Here is a 21,044-nt window from a genome sequence, read left to right as displayed (position 1 = left end):
CTTTCCATCTTTCACAAATTTCAACTTTTGGTGGAGAGTTGAAGTAACTGCCCCAGCCTCATGGATCCATGGGCGTCCCAATAAGCAACTGTATGCAGGGAAAATGTCCATCACTTGAAAAGTAATCTTGAAGACAAATGGTCCAATACCAATAGGCAAATCAACCTCTCCAACCACTGATTTCTTCGATCCATCAAAAGCTTTGACAATCACATTGCTAAATCTCATTGGTGTACCACCATAAGACAGCTTAGTAAGAGTGGATTTTGGCATGACATTCAGAGATGAGCCAGTATCGATCAAAACATTGGACATTGAGTCCTCTTTGCAACTGACAGAGATGTGCAAAGCCAAATTATGATTTCTTCCTTCCTCAGGCAAATCTTCATCACTGAAGCTCAGATTGTTACATGCAGTGATATTAATCACAACCCCATTAAACTGATCCAGCGTCACATCATGATCCACAAAGGCTTGATCAAGTATCTTCATCAAAGAATCTCTATGAGCAGGAGAACTCGTCAGCAGCTCCATTATAGAGATCTTGTACGGAGTACGATGCAACTGATCCACAATCTTATAATCACTCATCTTGATAAGCTTCAAAATCTCATCCATCTCCTTTCCTGAAGATGATCCAGCATTCACTTTTGTCACATCATTATTGTCCACAGGCACTTGAGTAGGATTCCTCTGGACATCCACAACCGTTTGGGGCTGGGTAAAAACCCGTCCGCTTCTAGTCACTCTACTAACATCTGCTATGTTCTCAACAGAAGACAGAGGCTTAATCTCAACTTCTTTTCCAGCTTCCAACATGGTGGCATTGTATCTGTAGGGTACAGCTTTATCAGAACTATAAGGTACAGATCCAGGCAAACATATCACAAGAGGTTCTACAGCAGCTTTGCCATAATAACCAATCTCTACACATTCCGGAATTTCAAAGCATGGTTCAATCACATTGACATCATTTTCATCTCTATCCCTCAGAATCTCAATGAGCCTTTGATCTATCATCTCTTGTAAATAAAGCCCCAAAAATACGTTATGCCACCATGAATCGATCGGAATTAACCCCTGGAACGCAACCGTACCATTAGTTTCGCCTAATTTTATCCCAATCGGAAAATCCTAATTCGAAATCCAAAACCCTAGCAATGGCACATTATTATACACCCATCCAAACGCAAATTAAATGATACAAGAAGCTTCCACATATTATCACGATTCAAAATATGTATTCACATGTTATTTATGATGAGCATATGAACGTAATCAAATCGGAAAAAAGTTGGGCATAACCGTGAGTTACAGAGTCTGTTCTTGGCGTTTCACTATATGATAATGATCCCTACAGCTCCAGAGTACCACGAGGGATTGTTTTAGATGCCTGGAACCACCTAGAACCGTCCCGAACTCCGACTGCTACCTCCCTTGAAATCACTGTTTTTTGAAGCTTCTTAGGATTGCTGTATCCAGAAATTTTCGTCCCCTTGTATCTTGTGTGACTTGTGTACTTTATAGAGAGTGCATTAGGGTAACAAAATTGGATTAAATCTTTCTTGAATCAAAGATTGCAATTTGGAGGAAAATTGATTTATGAATCTTTCCAAATATGCTCAATATCAATCCAATCTCACCAATGTTGTTATGAACGAAATTTAATGGAAAATATGAGGAATACTTGATTGGATATGATTGGAAATTAGAACCAAGTCAAATCTCTTTCATAAATCTTTGATTATTTGATTTTAATCACTTTTTAAGTGAATAAAAATTCAAATAAAATCAAATAAATCACATAATTTCGTGAGAATTGATCTTTGAATCTTGGATAACTTGAGGATCAAGCTTGGGCCAAAAAATAGTGGGTTGTTTTGCAAGAAAATTCATTTTGAACCACTTTTGCTCCACATTCTTCCTTTGAAATTGCCCAACTTTGACAAGGCATATCTCCCTCAATTTCTGAGGTATGGAGGAGTTCTAGGACTCTTTAGAAACCTTAAAGAGTCCTCTAACCAATGTTTTTGGTCTCATGTCAAAATAATTTTCCATGCTCCTTGTATGCTCTTTTGAAAAAAATGACTTTTGGTTGACTTTTGAAAAGGACCTATAATGTTTTGATCCATATCTCTTAAATGAAACATTTTTAGACTTGGCTTGTGAGAGACAAAATTGTAGAGAATTCAATTTCCTTCAAAATGAGCTTTGAATGGAAAATTTCTGATGTTCCATGTAGGAGTTATGGCTGGTCAAAGTTCTGTTGACTTTCTCCTATGAAAACCCTAATTTAGAAACTTTTGGAATTGTTGATTTCTGATATTTCCCTGATGAACCATGATCAATTCTTGATCAAATGGTGAATGATACTTCAATATAAGGATGTTGACAAAAAAATCAGGAGTTTTGACTGTATTTTGACCACAGTTGACTTTTAGGTCAAACTAGTCGACTGTTGACTTTCTAAACAATTGAGTGATCAATCTTTTGAATTGAGACCTGAAATTTGTCATGGAGATAGTGTGGGGTATCATAGACCATATGGGATGCCTTGGAGCCTTTGGTTCATTGATTTTCCCTCAGAACAATAAAACCCTAATTCTTTGAGCCTTTGTTTAGGAGAGGGTGTCTTTGAGCTTTGTACCTTGATTTGAATTTGAATAGGAGAAATAGTATGGGAAATTTTAGGGTATGACAGATCCCATCCTCTCTAATTTGATTATCCACCAACAGCTTCTGAAGCATCTCATCAAGGAGCATATTCACATCATCAGATGCAAAAGAAGAGGATGTACCAATATCAGAAGGAACAACAGTCACTGTAGATTTCTTTCCCGGTTCCATAACTTTGTTGTCATACACTTTTCTGCCCGACTTCTCAAATATATGCCATCTCTATCTCTATAGTATCGCATTTTGGATACCACAAACTCATCCATACCTACTAGAGATCCCACATAATCTTCTTCTTTGGATTTAATGCCATTGAGTTCAAGAATCATCTGAACAAAGGGTGAATAGAACAAAGGTTTGGTTGGGTTGTCCCTGTAGTGAATCATCCTATCAATGATTACTCTAACCCAGTCCATTCCTCCATCAATAAGACACCACATAAGGTAGAGATCTGAGTCATCAGCTCTACTCGAATTCTTCGATTTCTTGTTCAGAATTTTAACCAAAATCCAGTGCAACAGCCTCATGTCAAATTTTACCTAACTAATGGGAAAATTTGCCATTATCAACAACTGACTTGGATATGGACAACAAAAACTTTGTACGATTGTACCCAAACAACTTCTCTTCATTCAAAGGAATATGACCACCACCAGACCTCAAATCAAGATACTTTTAAAAATAATTAAACGTAAACTGAATTACTTTGTCCTTAAGCCTGCTTTCTATTCCAATATTAGTTTTCACTAAGTTGCAATAGAATGCCTTCACATTATCAGGATTAAATTTCTTTTTCAACCTAATAAACTTTAACTAATATTTTTTAGCGAATAGCTGAAGAAATTCGGCTCTTATCTCAGCTTCACAAGTGTGATCAACATAATATTCTGGCTCAGTCGGTTTGTTTAGAAATTATTTAGTATATGTTGACAGAGAATCTTCTAGAAGCAAGTGAGTTACCTTTTTGCACAACAGGGGTAGAGGAGAGTTTGAAGAGCTAGAACCTGACACATTCTTGGACTTGCTTCTCAGTACACCATCATCGAATTATTTTCTTGCTTGAGTCTTACTTTTGGCCTTCTTAGGGATTGGAGTAGATGATGATATTGACGAAGAAATGGGACACTTGCCTTGTTATTTTTGTAACCTCCCTTGGATTGAAGTTGATGTGCCATGGTGATGATGGTGTGGAGATGATGATTATGATGTTAATGAAGATGAAATGATCAAGATGATGCTAGATGATGTTCTTGAAATGTTGCTAAAAATAGGTTTTCAATGTTTGAGGGAAAAAGATGAATGGAGAAATTATTTTGAAAATAGAAAACCGAACTTAAATGGTATTGGCGCGACCCATCAGTTCGTGATTCGAATCACATGTAAAAGTTGATTTGAATCACATGTTTTATTTTTAAGTGAAAAAGGCCTTGATTCGAATCACGTTCAAACAGGGACGAACCCACCTTTTTCAATGTGTAGTCACATGCCCCCACAAAGGTGTTAATCATATACAAATATATATACATCCATATAGTAAATTTCATAGTATACATAATAAACTAAACACAGAGCACTCTCACATAGCAACTTGAACAAAAAATCAATAGGAATGTAATAGTTTAGGGTTGTTTTTGTTATTGATGGAACCTAAATCACTTATATTAAAAACTACATTAAACTTATATAGATTTAAATATTCTTATAAATTAAATTAATAGAACTATTTGTATATGTAATATTTTTATAATAGTTTAGCTCAAAGTCATTCCTCCATATATTTATAATATTTAAAATTGTAAATATTTATACATTTGAATTGCCTCCACATCATAATTTTTTTAGGTCTGTCACTGCGTTCAAAGTCTGATTCGAATCAATCTCAACAATCCCAAATCTCAAACCTTTTATTTGAATCACGAGTTTAGTTTAAAACTTCTTGACTTGAATCATTAAGTTGAAATTAAAAAAAAAACTTGATATTTTGAGACTTTTGAAATGTTGATTCACTTAGAAATGAAAACACCTTTTTTAATGATCATGATAAAATCAATTTTAACGTGATGCATGAGTGATAAAAATAGTTGAGCAATTTTAATGCAAATGTTCAAAATGATCCTTAATGCCAATTTGTTTGATGTGAATGCAAAAATCTTTTAATGTTCAAATTGAATGAGGATGCATGAATGAAATAACGATGCACATGAACGCAATGAACGATATAAAATTTAGATTGATACATTGAATAATTAAGTGATTAAGACATGAGATGCACATACAGAGCATATACACAAACATATATAGATCACACAATACACTTAGGTAATAAAATAATTACTCTTATGCATACTAAAAAGAAATAAATGAGGGTTGGAACAATCATATCAATTTAGAAGATCTATGTTTAACTTGTTGCATATGATACCAATTAGGAATCAATCAATAATAATAACATTAACTTTAGAATATGGATTGGATAGAACTCCTCTTGCACATGATTTGCAGCAGGGCCGGTCCTTTGAATTTGGGTGTCTTGCACGAATCAAAAGAGTGGTGCTCCTATAATTTCTTTAAACATTAAATACATAAGGATTAAAGAAATAATTGAATAAAAAACACATTTTCATTTGTCATTGTGCAAAAAGAATACAAGTATGGATCTTTGAATCAATGTTTATACTACATTAAAACATAAACCACTATAAAGAGTGTTATTCTTCTTCTTTTTCTTCTTAATTCGATCTTTTTTTCTATAATTTTTTTTTACTAAACCCTTAAAATTATTTAAATATCATCCTCTTAGCATTTTTTGTTGCAAAATCATTAATATGACAAAAAAATGACTAAAATGGCACCTTTTGAAAAGTTAAGGGACCAATATGAAACTTTTTAAAGTTAAAGGACCAAAATGAACCCCGAAGTTAACATACGGGACCAAAAAGCGTATTTTGCCATGATATAAAGTATTCTATATATTATTATTTTAATTTTAGTGCCTCAATTACATTTTTTATTTGCTAAAATTATGAATATATTAATTGATTTTATTTTAGGGAAATTAATTGATTTTATTCTACTCTATATTTTATTTATGGGAAATTATATTCTTTTATTTTGTTTAACTTTGTTGTGCCCCTAGAAATTTGTTAGTCAGTATTTTCAAAAAAAATTCTAACAAATTTTTTTAAAATAGAATTTTTCATATATATAAGGGTAAAAAAAAATTGGTGCCCTTAAAATTATGGGGCCCTGGACTCCCGCCCCGCGAGCCCATGCTCAGGACCGCCCCTGATTTGCAGACCTGCACTTTCTTGGGAACACAACAAATTTCTGCACCATATTTTTTTTTACATATCTAACAACTCATCTAACATCTTTAATAACATATTTAATAACAAAATTATATTTTGTATTAAAAAATCTTATTGATCTAAATGTTTTTACGGGTCCCAGACACTTTTCCATACATTCAATTATTTTTTATATGAGTACCAGACATTTTACTATACATTCAATTATTTATTTTTTCACGGGTATCAGACATTTTTCTATACATTCAATTATTATTTTTCTTCACGGATACCAGATATTTTCTATACATTCAATTATTATTTTTCACGAATATCAAACATTTTTCTATTAAAAAATATAAATTTAAAACAAATACAACAGATTTCTTACTAGTGTAGTCTTAAAAAAAAAAAAAAAAAAAAAACCTGTAAGTAACTATGTAAAAAATAAACAACGTGTAAGTAACACGGTACAAAATGAGTCTTAAATCTAAAATAAGCAATTATTACAATATCAGCTTAACTGACGTGGCATCTGCCGATTGGTAATATGACGTAGAACTTATTTTTCATAGCAAGGTGTTATCGAAGCTTAGATCTCTGAATATTACATTTTTTGTTGAAACGCTTGAAAAAACTGAGGCAGAAATAGAATCGCGTTTGAAATAAGCTGAAGCAGAATTAGAATCGCGTTTGTGTAGGTTCAAGGTTTAACAAGAATGAGATCATTCATTTTGTTGTTCATCGTAGCTCTATCTTTCAGCTATGCCTTTGCAGAAAGTGCCTTCCCTGTTCATATCGGTAACTGTGTTCTCTCTATTTATTCCTCTTTTGGATTTCTTAGGGTTTTGAAATCAGTTGTAGGATTTTGATTATTGTTCTATTCATTGTGTTTGTTTTTGCGTGTTTGATATGTATGATGAGAATTTGAACAGGTAGTATATTTGGTGGCATTGGTGGTGGTGGTGGCGGCGGTGGCAGTAGAGGTAGCTCTCGTGAACCGAAATATAAGATTGAATTTCATCCCGAAGAATCCCCTTTTCACCCTGTAAGCTCTCTAATCTGTCTTAGCACCGACGCCTCTGAAAAAAGGTGTCGGATACCACACCGATGTTTGTGATTAATTTATGATTTTTCAAATTCTTATTGGTGTCAGCTGTGTCAGTGTCGAAGTCGTATTCGGGATGTCGTGCTTCATAGGTTCTGTGTTATTGGGAATGTGATATTAATGTTTTTTTTTCAAATTTTTTTGTAACTTATAGTTTGGATTAATGTTGAATGTTTAGCATGGGTGAAAATGATGTGTATTGTGTATATATGCTGGTTCTGAGCAAAACTATGGGTTTATGAATGGTGTTATTTTTTTGATGATATCAGAGAGATAGGGAATAAGTATGGTTTTGATTTGTCCTTTGTGTTAGATTGGGGATTTAAGGAGTTTATAAAATGTTCCATTGCTTGTAAGGAATGAATTGTCAATCTATCAGGGTTATAGATTGCGGATGGCGAACTGCGGTGGAGAACTACAAATCTGCCATTTTAAGCCGCCACCATAAAGTGTTATGGCACCACCGTTCTTCACAAGTTGGTTGTTAACAAAATCCATCATCACAATTTGCCATAGCCGTTATTTGACAACAGTGAAATCTATGTAGTACTCACTGACACACATTTCATGTGTGTCTGATGTCTTTGCTAGGATGGACATTGACACATTTGATTACATCCAATCACTTTACTCCCTTAAGTTAGTATCGGTGTCTACGTACAAGCACTGTGTCTGGTTTCCGTGTCTATGTCATTAATAGCTTACAATTCAATAACACATTTTCTTGGATATAAATGAATGTCCTACCACCTCCTTTTGAGTGCAGTGATAGTCAGCTTTGTATATCTTTATCATATCGCCTTCTGATAAAAACTCCCGATGTTGAATTTTTAGGATGATGACCAGGAATCTTTAGTTTTACCCGATAAAAATGGACAGAAATTTATATGTTACTTGCCTAAGGTGGAAAAGGAAAAAAGTGGAAAGCCTCTTATACAGCACAATGTTAGCAGCATGATTGTTGAAACTGAGAAAAGGGTTAAACAGAAGACACCAGATGAACTGTTAGAAGTATTGAAGGGTCCATGCGTTATCAGAGTTAGTACTTGCAGCTCTGTATTTGCTTTGAATTATGATATGTCAATTATTTGTTTAATTTTTATACAGATAGTTTCGTCCCTCACGAGTCTCATTGTAAGTAATTTTCTCACATTGGATAATGTGTTTGTGCAGCAAGAAGGTTGGTGGTCTTATGAGTTTTGTTATCACAAGAAGCTGCGACAGCTGCATTTGGAAGATGAAAAGGTATTCCCTTGATCACATTCAGTTTTAGCCCTTGTGAATCTTTTTGCAAACCTCTATTTTCTTCATCCTTTGGTTAGTAGCCCAACGTGATGGATTTGTAGAGAAATTACATTCATGAATGAGTTTAAATCAATTCACTCAATGTTGCATGGTAACGTTGTTAGTGCATCCTAGGAGTTGGATCAGTTTATAATTTGATCAGCAACATTTATACCATATTATCAGAAAAGTTTGAACTTCAAATGGGGTTCAAGCTTCTAATGGGGCTATGGACTCTCTTTTTACCCACCAGTATAGATAGAGTACGTTTGTGGACCCCAATGCAAAGCAAGTTGGGTTCCTTCGCAAGAAATTTGTATCATTCTTTCTCAGAATATTACTCTCTTGTTCCTGAGTAAAATAACAATCGACGAAGTTTGTTGTTACAAATCATACAGAGCTTTAAGGCTACGTTTACAGTATTGCTATTAGACTTTAGAACATGGAAATCTGTCCTTTATTTGCAAATGTTGTACCCTATAAATACATCTTGGGTAGCAGGGAGCTGCAGGGTTAAGTGTGAGGATTGACAGCCTCCTGAATGTTAATCTCTGAGTTGAGGGTTTGTTTGTTCATTGTGGATGGCTAGCTAAGTGTCTATGTTATGAATCATCGGCTAGGTAGGGAAATGTGGAGAGGCGATTTGGAGTTCCAAACTAGACCTCTAAATTGAGCCGAATCTGTGTTTTGTCTGTATCCTGTACTTTAGACGAGTTCAATGTGAGGCACGGTCCAGTACCATACACCAGCCTCCTAAGCTCGGAGCTTAGTAGGTGAAAAACTTATGGATCAAGCTTCCTATTTCGATTTAGAGAAGGTCGAGCACGGAAATTTCCAGTTGCATCTGAGTGATTATTTCTAGATCCTCTTAGAATATCCTAGTGTTCTACTAAAATGCTCAACCTTGCTAATGTGCCATGCCTCCAACTTGCACAAACAAATATCTGGCACTTGCATAAATTTTAACTGTTCAGTTGGATTAATACCTTCAATGAATTTGACCATTAGATTCACCAACCTTTGGCCTTCTAACCTTGGAGTCATCTCAAAAGGCAACACTTCGTTTCTTGTTTTCTCTTCCCTTCAGGGCAAAAGACCTTTCACCCTCCTTGAATAAACAGCCGCTCTCTCTTATTTTCAATTTAATGCTCTCAATCATTGTTTTTTTGGTGTGAGTCACTTGCTAGTGACATCCACGTGGTGCTCCAGTGCTGACAGGATTTTAAACTTGGATGGTATTGCCATGCTTACCTCTATTTCATTCTTGCCTACTTTACCACCAATATTAGTTTTATGAAAAGTGGTACAGACGAGATTATGATTTTTGGTCTTGAACTTGAATTCATCTATATGTATTAATTGTTTGGATAAGTGCCGAGTCATAGGGTATGACTGGTAATCATGGATGACTTGCTGAGAAGCTATGTCGCCTAGTCACAAGAAAGGTATAGAAATATGAAGAGCTGACTTGGAGCTCTAAACCTCTAACAGGGTCTCCACATGGGGAAGCCTCTGTTGTTTCCAGACCAAATTCTTATACAGCTTCCATGAGGTTTGGGCTTTTGGATCATTTTCCATTCGGGTGATGATTAAATCCCTCTGTTTTTTTCCTTCTTTTTTAACTACCCTAGAATAAGTTTGGAAAAAAGAGGAACTTAAGAAATGTGGATTTGGCCATAGTGGAATTCAATATTTTTCTCAGATTTCGTGTCCACGGAATTGTAACACTAGAGCTGGGGAAGTTTTCACTTATATGGTTTTTTTTTTTGTTTTATTTTATTCAGATTTTTGTAAAGTCATGTGTTTACACATAATAAATAATAATCAATATACATTTTTCTTCGTTACAGGTAGTCCAGGAATTTGTCTTGGGTGTGTACGATCCAGAGGCAACAGCTGCATTTAACCAAAACCTTTCCGACATTTCTACATTTAAGGATCCCCGCTCAAAGGATGCCTCACAAAGGTACCTACCCCAAATGGCTATTAGTAGGAATGGTCTCGCATTGTATATGATGTGATGTGAATAAGTACTCATTTAGTATATTATGTTTTTCAGATATCATGCTCACCAATATACTAATGGAACCATATGCGATCTTACGAATAAGCCAAGAGAGACTGAGGTACGAAAGCACACAATTCTAGTTATGGTTTCTTCTTTCCTTCATCATACTGATTTCATTTTTTTTTCTATCATAGGTAAGGTTTGTATGCTCAGAACCCAGAGCTATGATCAGTTCAATCACAGAGATTTCAACTTGCAAGTATGCACTTACAGTTCATGTCCCTATGCTATGCAAGCACCCGTGAGTTCTCACTTGAAGTTTGTGTCACCAATTACATATTCTAAGTTATAACACATGAACTCGAATGATTCAAATTTGAGCCTTTATTTTTTCTTTAGATTGTTTCAAGAGGAGAGACCAGTATGGCACACCATAGACTGTAATGCGCTTCCAAAGGATTACAAGGTATCCAAAGTGAGAGAAGAAGACGAAGATACGGAGATTGTTATGGTCACTGATTCAGAAATTAATGATTCAGAACAATGATGTAAATATACACAATGGGAAAAAATGTATGTTCTAAAATGACCAAAAGGCGCTGCGGTTTCTACAAGCCTCCCTTCCAAAACAGTGGATAGACAGAGCTTTTTAATCTTTAGGAGGTTCTTGCAGCTTATGAAAGATTTTTATTTTCTTCTATGCATTGTTATTATTCCTCAGAAAAAGTACCGTTTCTTATTAGGTGTTATTTGTGAACTCCTGAACTTGTGACCCACGATTGTCTCCAAGGGCCTAAATTTTTTAAATATTGTCTGTAAGTCTGTAACAATGCATATAAGACTAAATTAATCTTCTCATCCTTTAGGTTTTACTTTTGTCCTTAAATTTTTCTTGTTTCATTTTAGTCATGTAAATTTTACACCTTTGGTCTCTTAAGATAAACATTAGACACAGTTAGAGTAATTACATGTGTTTAACATTGTTGAATAATTATTTCTTTGAAAATTACACCATTAAGTAGAATTTCCAGAACTTAATGCCTGTTTCTGCAGCATTTTCAGAACTTTTGCTGCTTCTGCTGTCCAGTAACTTGTTCTTGTTGCATTCCCCTTCTGTGATCATGACCAAGAGCGTGTTCTCTTCATCAAACTCTTGTCTTGCAATCTTGGCTTCATCCCTTGAGGTTCTTTCTTGTTCACGTTGCGCTCTCTTGCAAAATGGTTAAACTTTTGAAAATTAAAGCATTGTATCTTGATTTTGTCAATCTTTCTCCTTTCATCTCTATATTTGTCTTGACCACCATGATTGTTGCAGCTACTTTCACCCTTTTGATAAATCGAATTCTTTAAATTTTGGGATTCTCTTTCACCAAAATTCTAAAAATTCCCTTTACTCTTCATGGGCCATTTTCTTTTCGACTTCTTGTTCTTCTCATTGAAACGAGCTTGAAAAGCGATCCCTGTCTTCTCCTTGTCACTGTTTCTCTCCTCCATCCTTTACTCATGAGCCTCAAGAGAGCTTTGTAACTCCTCTTTGCTCATTGTAGTAAGATCCTTCAGTTTCTCAACTGTCCTACTATGTTATCAAATCTTGTTGTCAAAGAACGCAAGTGTTTTGCGACAACATTTTGCTCCGTAACAGTTTCTCCTCATGCTTTTATTTGGTTCCGCAATCGAGTAATTCTCATCACGTAATCGTTGATTGTCTCCTTTTTCTCCATTTGATTTGATTCAAGTTGACGTTTGTGAGTTTATAACCTCACCACCTTCGCCTAGTTAGCCCCTGCACACGCCTTTTCCAAGATTTCCCACACTTGCTTTCAGGATTTGGAATCACCAACTTCCTCAAAGTTGTCACTATCCACACATAGATGGATAAAAAATAGCTCCTTAAAATCTTTCTTATTCCCTTCCTTATGTGTTCCTCGCTGTGCATCTATTGCATATTCGACAAGAGAATTCATCCCGTTCTTGATCACTTCAAGAATATCTTGGTAGCCAAAAAACACTTTCATTTACTTGCACCATTTTGTCGTAATTCTTCGCATCAAGGACGAATAGGTTTGTAGGAATTCTTTCATTAAAGACAAAATTTATGTTACACACTAAGTGTTTAAGTGTTTGATGGATTGAATCAAACTCTTGATGCCAAATGTTATAACTTGGAATAACTTGATTAGTGAAAACGGAAGGTTTGAATGTGTGGAGAGAGAGAGAGAGAGAGAGAGAGAGAGAGAGAGAGAGATTCATCAATATTAATGAGGATGCCTCCAAGGCGTTTATAAAACAATTACAATTTTTTAGAGACACAAGCAACAAGTCAAAATAACTAAAAATCTAAATTCTCATACGTCTTACCAGTTACAGCGGCTAAAACTTCTAAAAATACTAATAGTAATAACTGATTATTACCAATGCGTAACTGGTTACACCAACGTCATAAACACTTTTTCTTCAGCTTATTTGACTTATTGACATGCATGTAATTGATTACACTCTTGTGGTAACCAACTACAACACTTGAATTACTATTTTTTCACTTAACAGTTATTGATGTGTAAATTCGTGTTTTGCAATTGTATTTCTAGCGAGCACAAAGCTTTCATTACATGTAATAGCAATAAAAGTTTTAATTTAACTTTTACATAAAATCTAATTTTTCGAATATATTCAACCCCTTTTAGATTTTCTAGTCATACTCAACTAACACGACATTGGTATATTATTTTAAGAAGTGTCTCAAATTCTTATGCTCTTAGAAACCGCAAGAGACTGGCTACAAAGGCCGACTCTCTCATTTCTGTTAAGTTGAAATGTACTAAATAAATTTGAGCTAATAAATTGTCTTTCTTTTCTTTTTCGGGTCAAGAAAAATCCTCTCCTTAGCGTTTTGAAGATATTGTGTATTACTACTAAAGAAGAAAGTAAGTTGTGTCGCCTTCTTCATCAACTTCACATATTCTCGATTGGGAATCAATGATACACCTTATCACATTGATTTCGTGGTAGTTGTTGTTGAGATATTATTGAGATTTGTTGAGATATTATTGAGATTGATATTATTAATATAATATCAAATATAATATAATCTTATAATATCAAATATAATCCAAGTTGTGTAAGCCCAAGCCCAATCAGGGTTGTATATAAATAGTCATAGTCGGTATCATTATTTGTATAATTCAATTCAATAATATAATCCTTATTTCCTTGGTTCTCTCTATCCTCTCCTCATTAAAAGTGCCTCATGCACTAATAAATTGGTATCAGAGCCTGCTTATTGTTCTTGAGAACTTCACGTCAGAGATCGTGTTTCCAAGGAACGTGAATCAATCGATGCAAAGATGAACGGTACTAACGACATTTCGAATTCGCTTCTAATGCTTGACGGTAAGAATTGGATTCGATAGAGAAAACAGATGCAATCTCTATTTGGCTTTCATGAAACCCTAGAAGTGGTTACTAATGGAGTTCCTCTGCTGGCTGCAAATGCATATGACGCACAGAAAATTACCTACGCCGAAGCCAAGAAGAAGGATTGCAAGGCTGCGTATTGCATTCAAATGGTGGTTGATACTGAAAATTTCGACAGAATCTCTCATGCTGAATCGGCGAAGGAGGCATGAGATATTCTTGTCAAATATTAGGAAGGATGTGAGAAAGTCAAGGTTGTCAAGTTGCAGACCTTGTATTGGTAATATGAATTGTTGTCGGTGGGAGAAGAGGAAAAGGTTGCAGAGTATGTGTCGAAGGTGCAAAAACTCGTCCATCTCATGAAGGGTTGTGGTGAAACCCTAACTAATAAGATGATAGTTGAGAAGATAATGCGTATGTTGACCTCTCACTTTGATCCCGTTATCAAAGCTATTCAAGAATCTAATCAACTAGAAACCCTAAATTTGGAAGATTTGGTTGGTTCATTAGAGGCGCATGAGATTAAAATTTTCGAAAGGAAAGGAGTTCAAGGTTTGATACAAGCTTTGTAGGCTCAACAATGGAAAAAGAATGGAGGTTCCAACAAATTCAAAGGCAAATTCACCAAGACTCGGGGCAAGAATCCTTGGTCGAACTCTCACAAGCAGCAGGTCGAAGATAGAACTTCTGAATCCTCAAAAGGAGGAAGAGGAAACTATCGAAAGGAAAAAGAAGATAAGAAAGGTAAAGGTGTGCATTTCTATCACTGTGAGAATTGGGGTCACTTGTCTAAACATTGTTGGCACATGAAAGACAATGGACCGGCAAAAGGCAAGGAAGAAGGAGCGAACCTTGCACGCCAAGATTTAGATGATTCTAAAGGTATGGTGGTTATGGCTCCAGTTGCAGATAACCATGTCAAATCCAAAATCTTATTCCTCGGTTCAGGTTGCTTCAATAAAATGACTGGTCAAAAGGTGTGGTTGGCAGATTTCGATGAATCAAGGAGTAACAAGGTAAAACTTGGTGATAATAGTTCATTGCAAGCAGATGGTACTGGTAACATAGTTTTTCACATGAGTAATGGGGAAAGCTATGATCAAAGATGTGTTATATGTACCTGGTATGAAGTGCAACTTGCTAAGTGTTGGACAACAGGTCGAAAAAGGTTTCTCAGTTGTCATGAAAGATGGAGTTTTAAAATTGTTCGACACCCAGAACAATTTGGTCTTGAAATCTCATCTGTCAAAGAACGGGATGTTTAAGACCATGATCAGTTCGACCGAAGTACAATGTCTAAAAACGTTTGTCGACCACAAGGATAGTTGGTTTTGAATTTTCGATCACTGAATTAACTGATTACTCAAGATATGGTGACTAGTATTCCAAGTCTTGAGATGCCTGAAAAATTGTGTGAAAGTTTTTTAGTCGGAAAGTAATCTAGAAATTCTTGTGCTTCGACTATGCCAATGAGATCATCCTGCATACTCAAAGTGGTACACTCAGATGTATGTGGTCCATTCGAAGAACATACTTTTGGTGGAAACAGATATTTTGTTTCGTTTTTCGATGAGTTTAGTCGAAAGCTGTGGATCTATGTGATCAAGAGAAAGGACAGAGTATTTGAAATCTTCAAGAAATTCAAGATACTTATCAAAAACTAGAGTGAAAAGAAGATCAAATTTTTGCGAACAGATGGAGGGAGAAAATACACATCCAAGATGTTTGAAGAATCTTGTGTCGAACATGGTGTTGATCATGAGGTAAAGGCTCCTTATACTCCTCAACATAATGGAATTGTCGAAAGAAGGAACAAAACCATATTGGATATGGCGAGATGCATGCTGAAGCAGAAGAATCTGCCAAAGTCCTTACGGAGTGAAATTGATTCAATTGCAGTTTATATCTTGAATACATGCCCTACCAAGAAGTTGAAGAATAAGGTTCCTAAAGAAGTGTGGAGTGGAAAACGACCATCAGTGAGTCATCTGAAGGTGTTTGGCTCGATGTGTTACAAGCATGTTCCTAATGCAAGAAGAAGGAAGCTTGATAACAAGAATGAACCTATGATTCTGGTAGGATATCATCAGGTTGGTGCATACAGGCTATTCAATCCAGTTAATGCGAAGATTTTGTTGAGTGGAGATATTATGGTTGATGAAAATTCTACTTGGGATAGGAATTCGGGTAATTCAATTAACAAGCCATTGATGAACTCAGACTTTGAAGAATAAACTATTGAAGTCGAAGTTGATGCAATTGTTGAAACTCCAATCAAAGTCGAAGCAGTTGCCAACATTCCTGACACAGACGAAGTCGAAGAAGGTGTGGCTTCTGCAAGCCAAAGACCTCAAAGAACTCAAATTCTTCCAGCAAGACTTCAAGACTATGAAGTAGATGGTGATGATGAAGTCACACCAGATGGAGAATCAGTTCATTTTGCTTTACTTCCAGGTGCTGAACCAATCAACTATAGAGAGGCTTTAAATATTCAACACATAGGAGTTAGTCGAATTTCCAGCACATAAAAAAACTATCGACGTAAAGTGGGTGTTAAAACTGAAACACAATGCTGATGGGTCGATAGCAAGACATATAGCAAGATTAGTAGCTACAGAATTTCTTCAAAGAGCAGGGATCGACTACTCTAAAGTATTTGCTCTAGTAGTAAGATTGGAGATTGTTCGACTAGTGGTAGCATTGACATGCAATCAAGGATGGTCGACATTTCACTTAGATGTGAAGTTAGAATTTCTGAATGATCCTTTAGACGAAGAGGTCTAGGTCACACAACCTCCTGGTTTTGTGATTCAGAAGGAAGCGAGTAATGTATATAAGTTGCACAAAGCACTATATGGTCTCAAGCAGACGCCTAGGGCATGGAACAAGAAGATCGACTCATACTTAGTCGAATTAGGATTTGTCAAATGCAAATCTGATTATGGCGTCTATGTTCAGGTTGTGGCACAAAATATAACAATCATCTGCTTATATGTCAATGACTTGCTGGTAACTGGAAATAGCTTGGAGAACTTGTTGAAGTTCAAAGAGCTGATGATGAAGAAATTTGAAATGTCGGATATGGGAAAATTGTCTTATTTCATAGGCATGGAATTTCAAATTTCGAAGCAAGGTATGGTGCTGCATCAAAGGAAGTATGTCAAAGAGATACTCAAGAGATTCAGAATGGATGATTCAAATCCTGCATCCTCACTTGTCGAAACAAACTTGAAGTTGGAGAAGCATGGAGAGAAAGTCAAAGTCGATGTAACTTTGTTCAAGCAAATTATCGGATCTTTGAGATATGTGTGCAACAGTCGATCTGATATAGGTTTTGCAGTCGGATTAGTGAGAAGATACATGAGTGAACCAAGAGTGTCACACATGAAGGCTGCAAAGAATTCTAAGACACCTAAAAGGATCTATAGACTATGAAATTCTATTTCGACGAGATTCTGAAGATGAAGAAGCAACATTTGCTTGCTTTTCAGATCCTGATTGGTATGGAGATAAGGAAGATCGAAGAAGCACAACTAGATATTTCTTTCAAGTAATTGGTGCTCTAATTTCATGGTGTTCGAAGAAACAACCTGTGGTGGCATTATCGTCGTGTGAAGTTGAATATATAGCAGGATCCTATGCTGCATGTCAAACAATTTGGATCAGATCAATACTTAAAGAAATGGAGGTCGAAGTGAAGAACCTCTTGTGTTGCAAATCGACAACAAGTCATCCATAAATCTGGCGAAGAATCCAGTTCTACATGGAAGGAGTAAGCATATCGAAGATAGATTTCACTTCATGAGGGAAAAGGTAAATTGAGGTGAACTTGAAGTTAGGCATTGCTCAAGTGAAGCACAGTTGGCCGACATTTTCACCAAAGGATTGAAGATCGACATATTCCTAAATTTTAGAAAGAAATTAGGAATAGTTTAGATTGACTATTTGTTCGACAACTTGGATTATAGGGGATATGTTGAGATATTATTGGTATTTGTTGAGATATTATTAGGATTGATATTATTAATATAATATCAAATATAATATAATCTAATAATATCAAATATACTCCAACTTGTGTAAGCCTAAGCTCAATCAGGGTTGTATATAAATAGTCATAGTCTGTATCATTATTTGTACAATTCAATTCAATAATATAATAATCTTTATTTCCTTTATTCTCTCTATTCTCTCCTCATTAAAAGTGCCTCACACACTAGCTGCTGTATCAATGCCACTCTTAATAGATAATGGCGATAGTTGTATCAATGCCACTCTTAATAGATAATAGGGTAGTACTTCTTTAAATATTTTTCATTGACACTTCTTCTAAACATTCTGTGTTTGATGTTAATTAGTCAATAGCTCCTCCATCATAAGTTTTCCTAACCATGAAGGAACCTTCCGAATTTGGCGATTATTTCCCGAACTTAGGATCCTAACTAAAAAATACTTTTCCAAACTAACTTACCTTCCGTGAATTATTTGAGCTTGACTCTCTTGATATAGACTATGACCATCCTCTACTTTGGATTCTTGATTCTATCCATAACCATCAATTGATCTTTTCCTAAAGAGTATAACTCTATTAGCATTGCTTGATGATATTCATCCATATTGACTTGGTTTTTCTTGGGAAAATGGTAACTCCACTTATTATAGTTATTTAAGTGCCAAATAATTGGATTCATCACTTGTAACTTAGGTGGTTAATAGTAGTTTTATTTGAACTAAGTCATTTTGTTGGGTATTATAGTCGAGTACACTAGATGCTCTGCTTGTAGATTTAAACTTGTACTCAACACAACAGACTACTTGTGTTTAAATGATGAACTGAACACTTGTACCTCAATTAAGAATACTTGTTGTGCTATGTCACCACATAGAATGTTCTTAAAGACATTACCACATTTGTGCATGTACAAAGAATAAAAAGATAAAGAACAATACAAGGAATGAATGGATAAGAATTTATATCGATAAAAATAATTCCAACGACCAAATGAATGGAAAGGGAAATTTTACATGGCAATTTAAAACTTCCAAATCCTACGTTAGCCATAAGATATTCGATTATTATATTCTTCACCCTGGATGAAAGTCCAACCCATATCCTTACTAGCTGGGCAAGATTGTCGTCAAGTTAATGATCTCAAAGTCTCCATTCGAAATCTGCCTAAATGCTTTGACTTGGGTTCTTCCCTAAGCCTTTTCTGACATCGTTGTGGTGGCGAGGAGGTTTCTTAATAGCTTATCATGGTTACGGTTTGTTGCCCTCAAGTAGGCATTAAGGAGAATTGGTTTTTCGACATCACTATGGCATGTCACATTGAGATGGATTGGGGAAGCCACTGAGTCTAACGCTGCTACAAAAAAACTCCCAAGAATGCCGCTGAAAGCGCTTTTTAATAGAAATCTAAGGAAGTGAAGATTTTCCTTTCTTTCGTCTTCTCGTTTTCCAAATGATCACGATAAATCAATTACTCTACAGGGGTTAGTTATGGAATCGTTGAATGCAAGGAGGCTTCTGTCATGGCACAAAGCCAAATTTTGTTGACAATGCCCTAACTTCACGAGCGTTTAGACATACAGAACATTTCATAAACTTTCATCATCTACAAGAAGGCCAGATATGGCAAGATTTGCTAGGATGACTGCAATGATCAACGGTAGCGCACCATTAGGGATTTAGTCCACCTTTTTGCTTTCTCGAAATTCTAAGATCGATATATCTTCTCTTCGTAATTTGGTGTCAACCGTCACTTGGATGAGGTCTTGTAATAGCGGATCTTCATTGCACAACGCTTTCCCATGGATCTCAACGATGACCGCGGTTCAAAGTGGCGTGAGATCGAGATAGAGTTCTTTCGTGTGATGTCAAAGGTTAATTTCTCCATCTCGACGCAATCTTGTAGCGACCTGGATCGAATAAGATTTGATCGTGTGATTTAGCAGGAATCAATTACCGATTCTCACAAATGACGACACTGTTATGTACTGAAACTATTATCGTAATTGATTCGTAGTGGTGGAGTCTTGATACAGTGGTGCGAATCTTCAACACGGCAGCGCAGAGGTGGAACTGCAAAATTAGCACTCCAACGTCAAGCCAGTTGCAGAGTTTGACAATGGATAAAGTGTAAGTTTAAAAAATGTGTGTCCCTTGTGTTTTTTTATGTCAGATATATATGATGAACAATTTTAAAGGATTTCACTTTATTGGACCTAACACTTGGATCTTACCCATATTGGGCTTTGGTCAGCTAAAAAAAAAGAATTTCCCTATACATTCATATACCTTCCTAGGGACCTTTGGCAAAATTCCTTTTTTGTCTTCATAATTCAGAGATGCATCTCCGAGTACACTAAATTCATAAATTTTTTTAGTTTCTTCGAAGATGCATTTCCGAAATAATCCAATTTTTGATGTTGAGATTTTTCGGAGATGCATTTCCGAAATAATCCAATTTTTGGTGTTGAGATTTTTCGGAGATGCATTTCCGAAATAATCCAACATTTATAAAAAAAATAAATTCAAGGTTAATCAATTGTATTAATAGTATAATTAATTGTATTAATTAAAATATATAATTAAATATATACCATTATAATCAAGATATAATAATAATATCAACCTAAATTACTTTTATAATTTAAAACAATTTGTGACAAATAAATTATTACAAAATTAAAATTTTAATAAACTTCTTTATTCCTTATTTATAATAATTTATATTTAAGTTATTTTTTATTAATAATAACTCACTTTAATTATATTATAACTATATTATAAATAAATATGTTTTTATTACATATCTGAATTAATCAATATCTCAAATTTCTTTTGGGTGCATGCCGAAGGATATTTTGAAATTTTCAAGGGTATTTTTTACCTATGTAAATGTACGGAGAAATTCTAAAAAAAAAAAAAATTTACAAAGATAATGATAGAAAGAATTTGAAAGGAACGTTACATGATAAATAAAAAACAATTTTAAGTAAAATTTGCTAAACAAAAATATACATTAATATATGAGGTATAAACCTCATAATCATTCAAGAAAATCAAATGATAATAATGTGATTCATTGAAATGAATCCGGAAAAGATTCACACAGATTCATATCAATTGAAATCCCTTTCGTATTAAAAAAAAAAATTTGATTCTTAGCTATAGCAAAATAGGCATTTGAAGAGTATGAGATTCTAAATTCGCACAAGTTTAAAACAATAAATTGCCATTAAAATTAAGAACAGTCAAGCTGTT

The 21,044-nt window shown here is 35.0% G+C and overlaps 1 protein-coding gene across 1 annotated transcript; it reads left to right on the top strand.

The window, feature by feature from the left end:
* Positions 1 to 6,563: 6,563 nt before the first annotated feature.
* LOC131594734 (protein OS-9 homolog) lies at positions 6,564 to 11,235 on the top strand. Its single transcript, XM_058866935.1, has 8 exons — positions 6,564 to 6,764; positions 6,899 to 7,011; positions 7,906 to 8,109; positions 8,245 to 8,316; positions 10,206 to 10,321; positions 10,415 to 10,481; positions 10,558 to 10,664; positions 10,763 to 11,235. Exons 1-8 carry the CDS (start codon positions 6,683 to 6,685, stop codon positions 10,908 to 10,910), a joined length of 909 nt encoding a protein of 302 aa, XP_058722918.1. The 5' UTR covers positions 6,564 to 6,682; the 3' UTR covers positions 10,911 to 11,235.
* Positions 11,236 to 21,044: the final 9,809 nt, after the last annotated feature.

This window comes from Vicia villosa, linkage group LG4, assembly GCF_029867415.1.
Source record: "Vicia villosa cultivar HV-30 ecotype Madison, WI linkage group LG4, Vvil1.0, whole genome shotgun sequence".
NCBI lineage: Eukaryota > Viridiplantae > Streptophyta > Magnoliopsida > Fabales > Fabaceae > Vicia > Vicia villosa.
The sequence above is the reverse complement of the archived record's forward strand: the minus strand, read 5'-3'. Positions and strand labels throughout refer to the sequence as shown.

Coding starts and splice junctions, on each gene's coding strand:
- LOC131594734 (XM_058866935.1), top strand. CDS start 6,683: ATGAGATCATTCATTTTGTTGTTCATCGTAGCTCTATCTTTCAGCTAT. Junction 6,765..6,898: donor TGCCTTCCCTGTTCATATCG/GTAACTGTGTTC, acceptor GAATTTGAACAG/GTAGTATATTTGGTGGCATT. Junction 10,482..10,557: donor ATAAGCCAAGAGAGACTGAG/GTACGAAAGCAC, acceptor TTTCTATCATAG/GTAAGGTTTGTATGCTCAGA.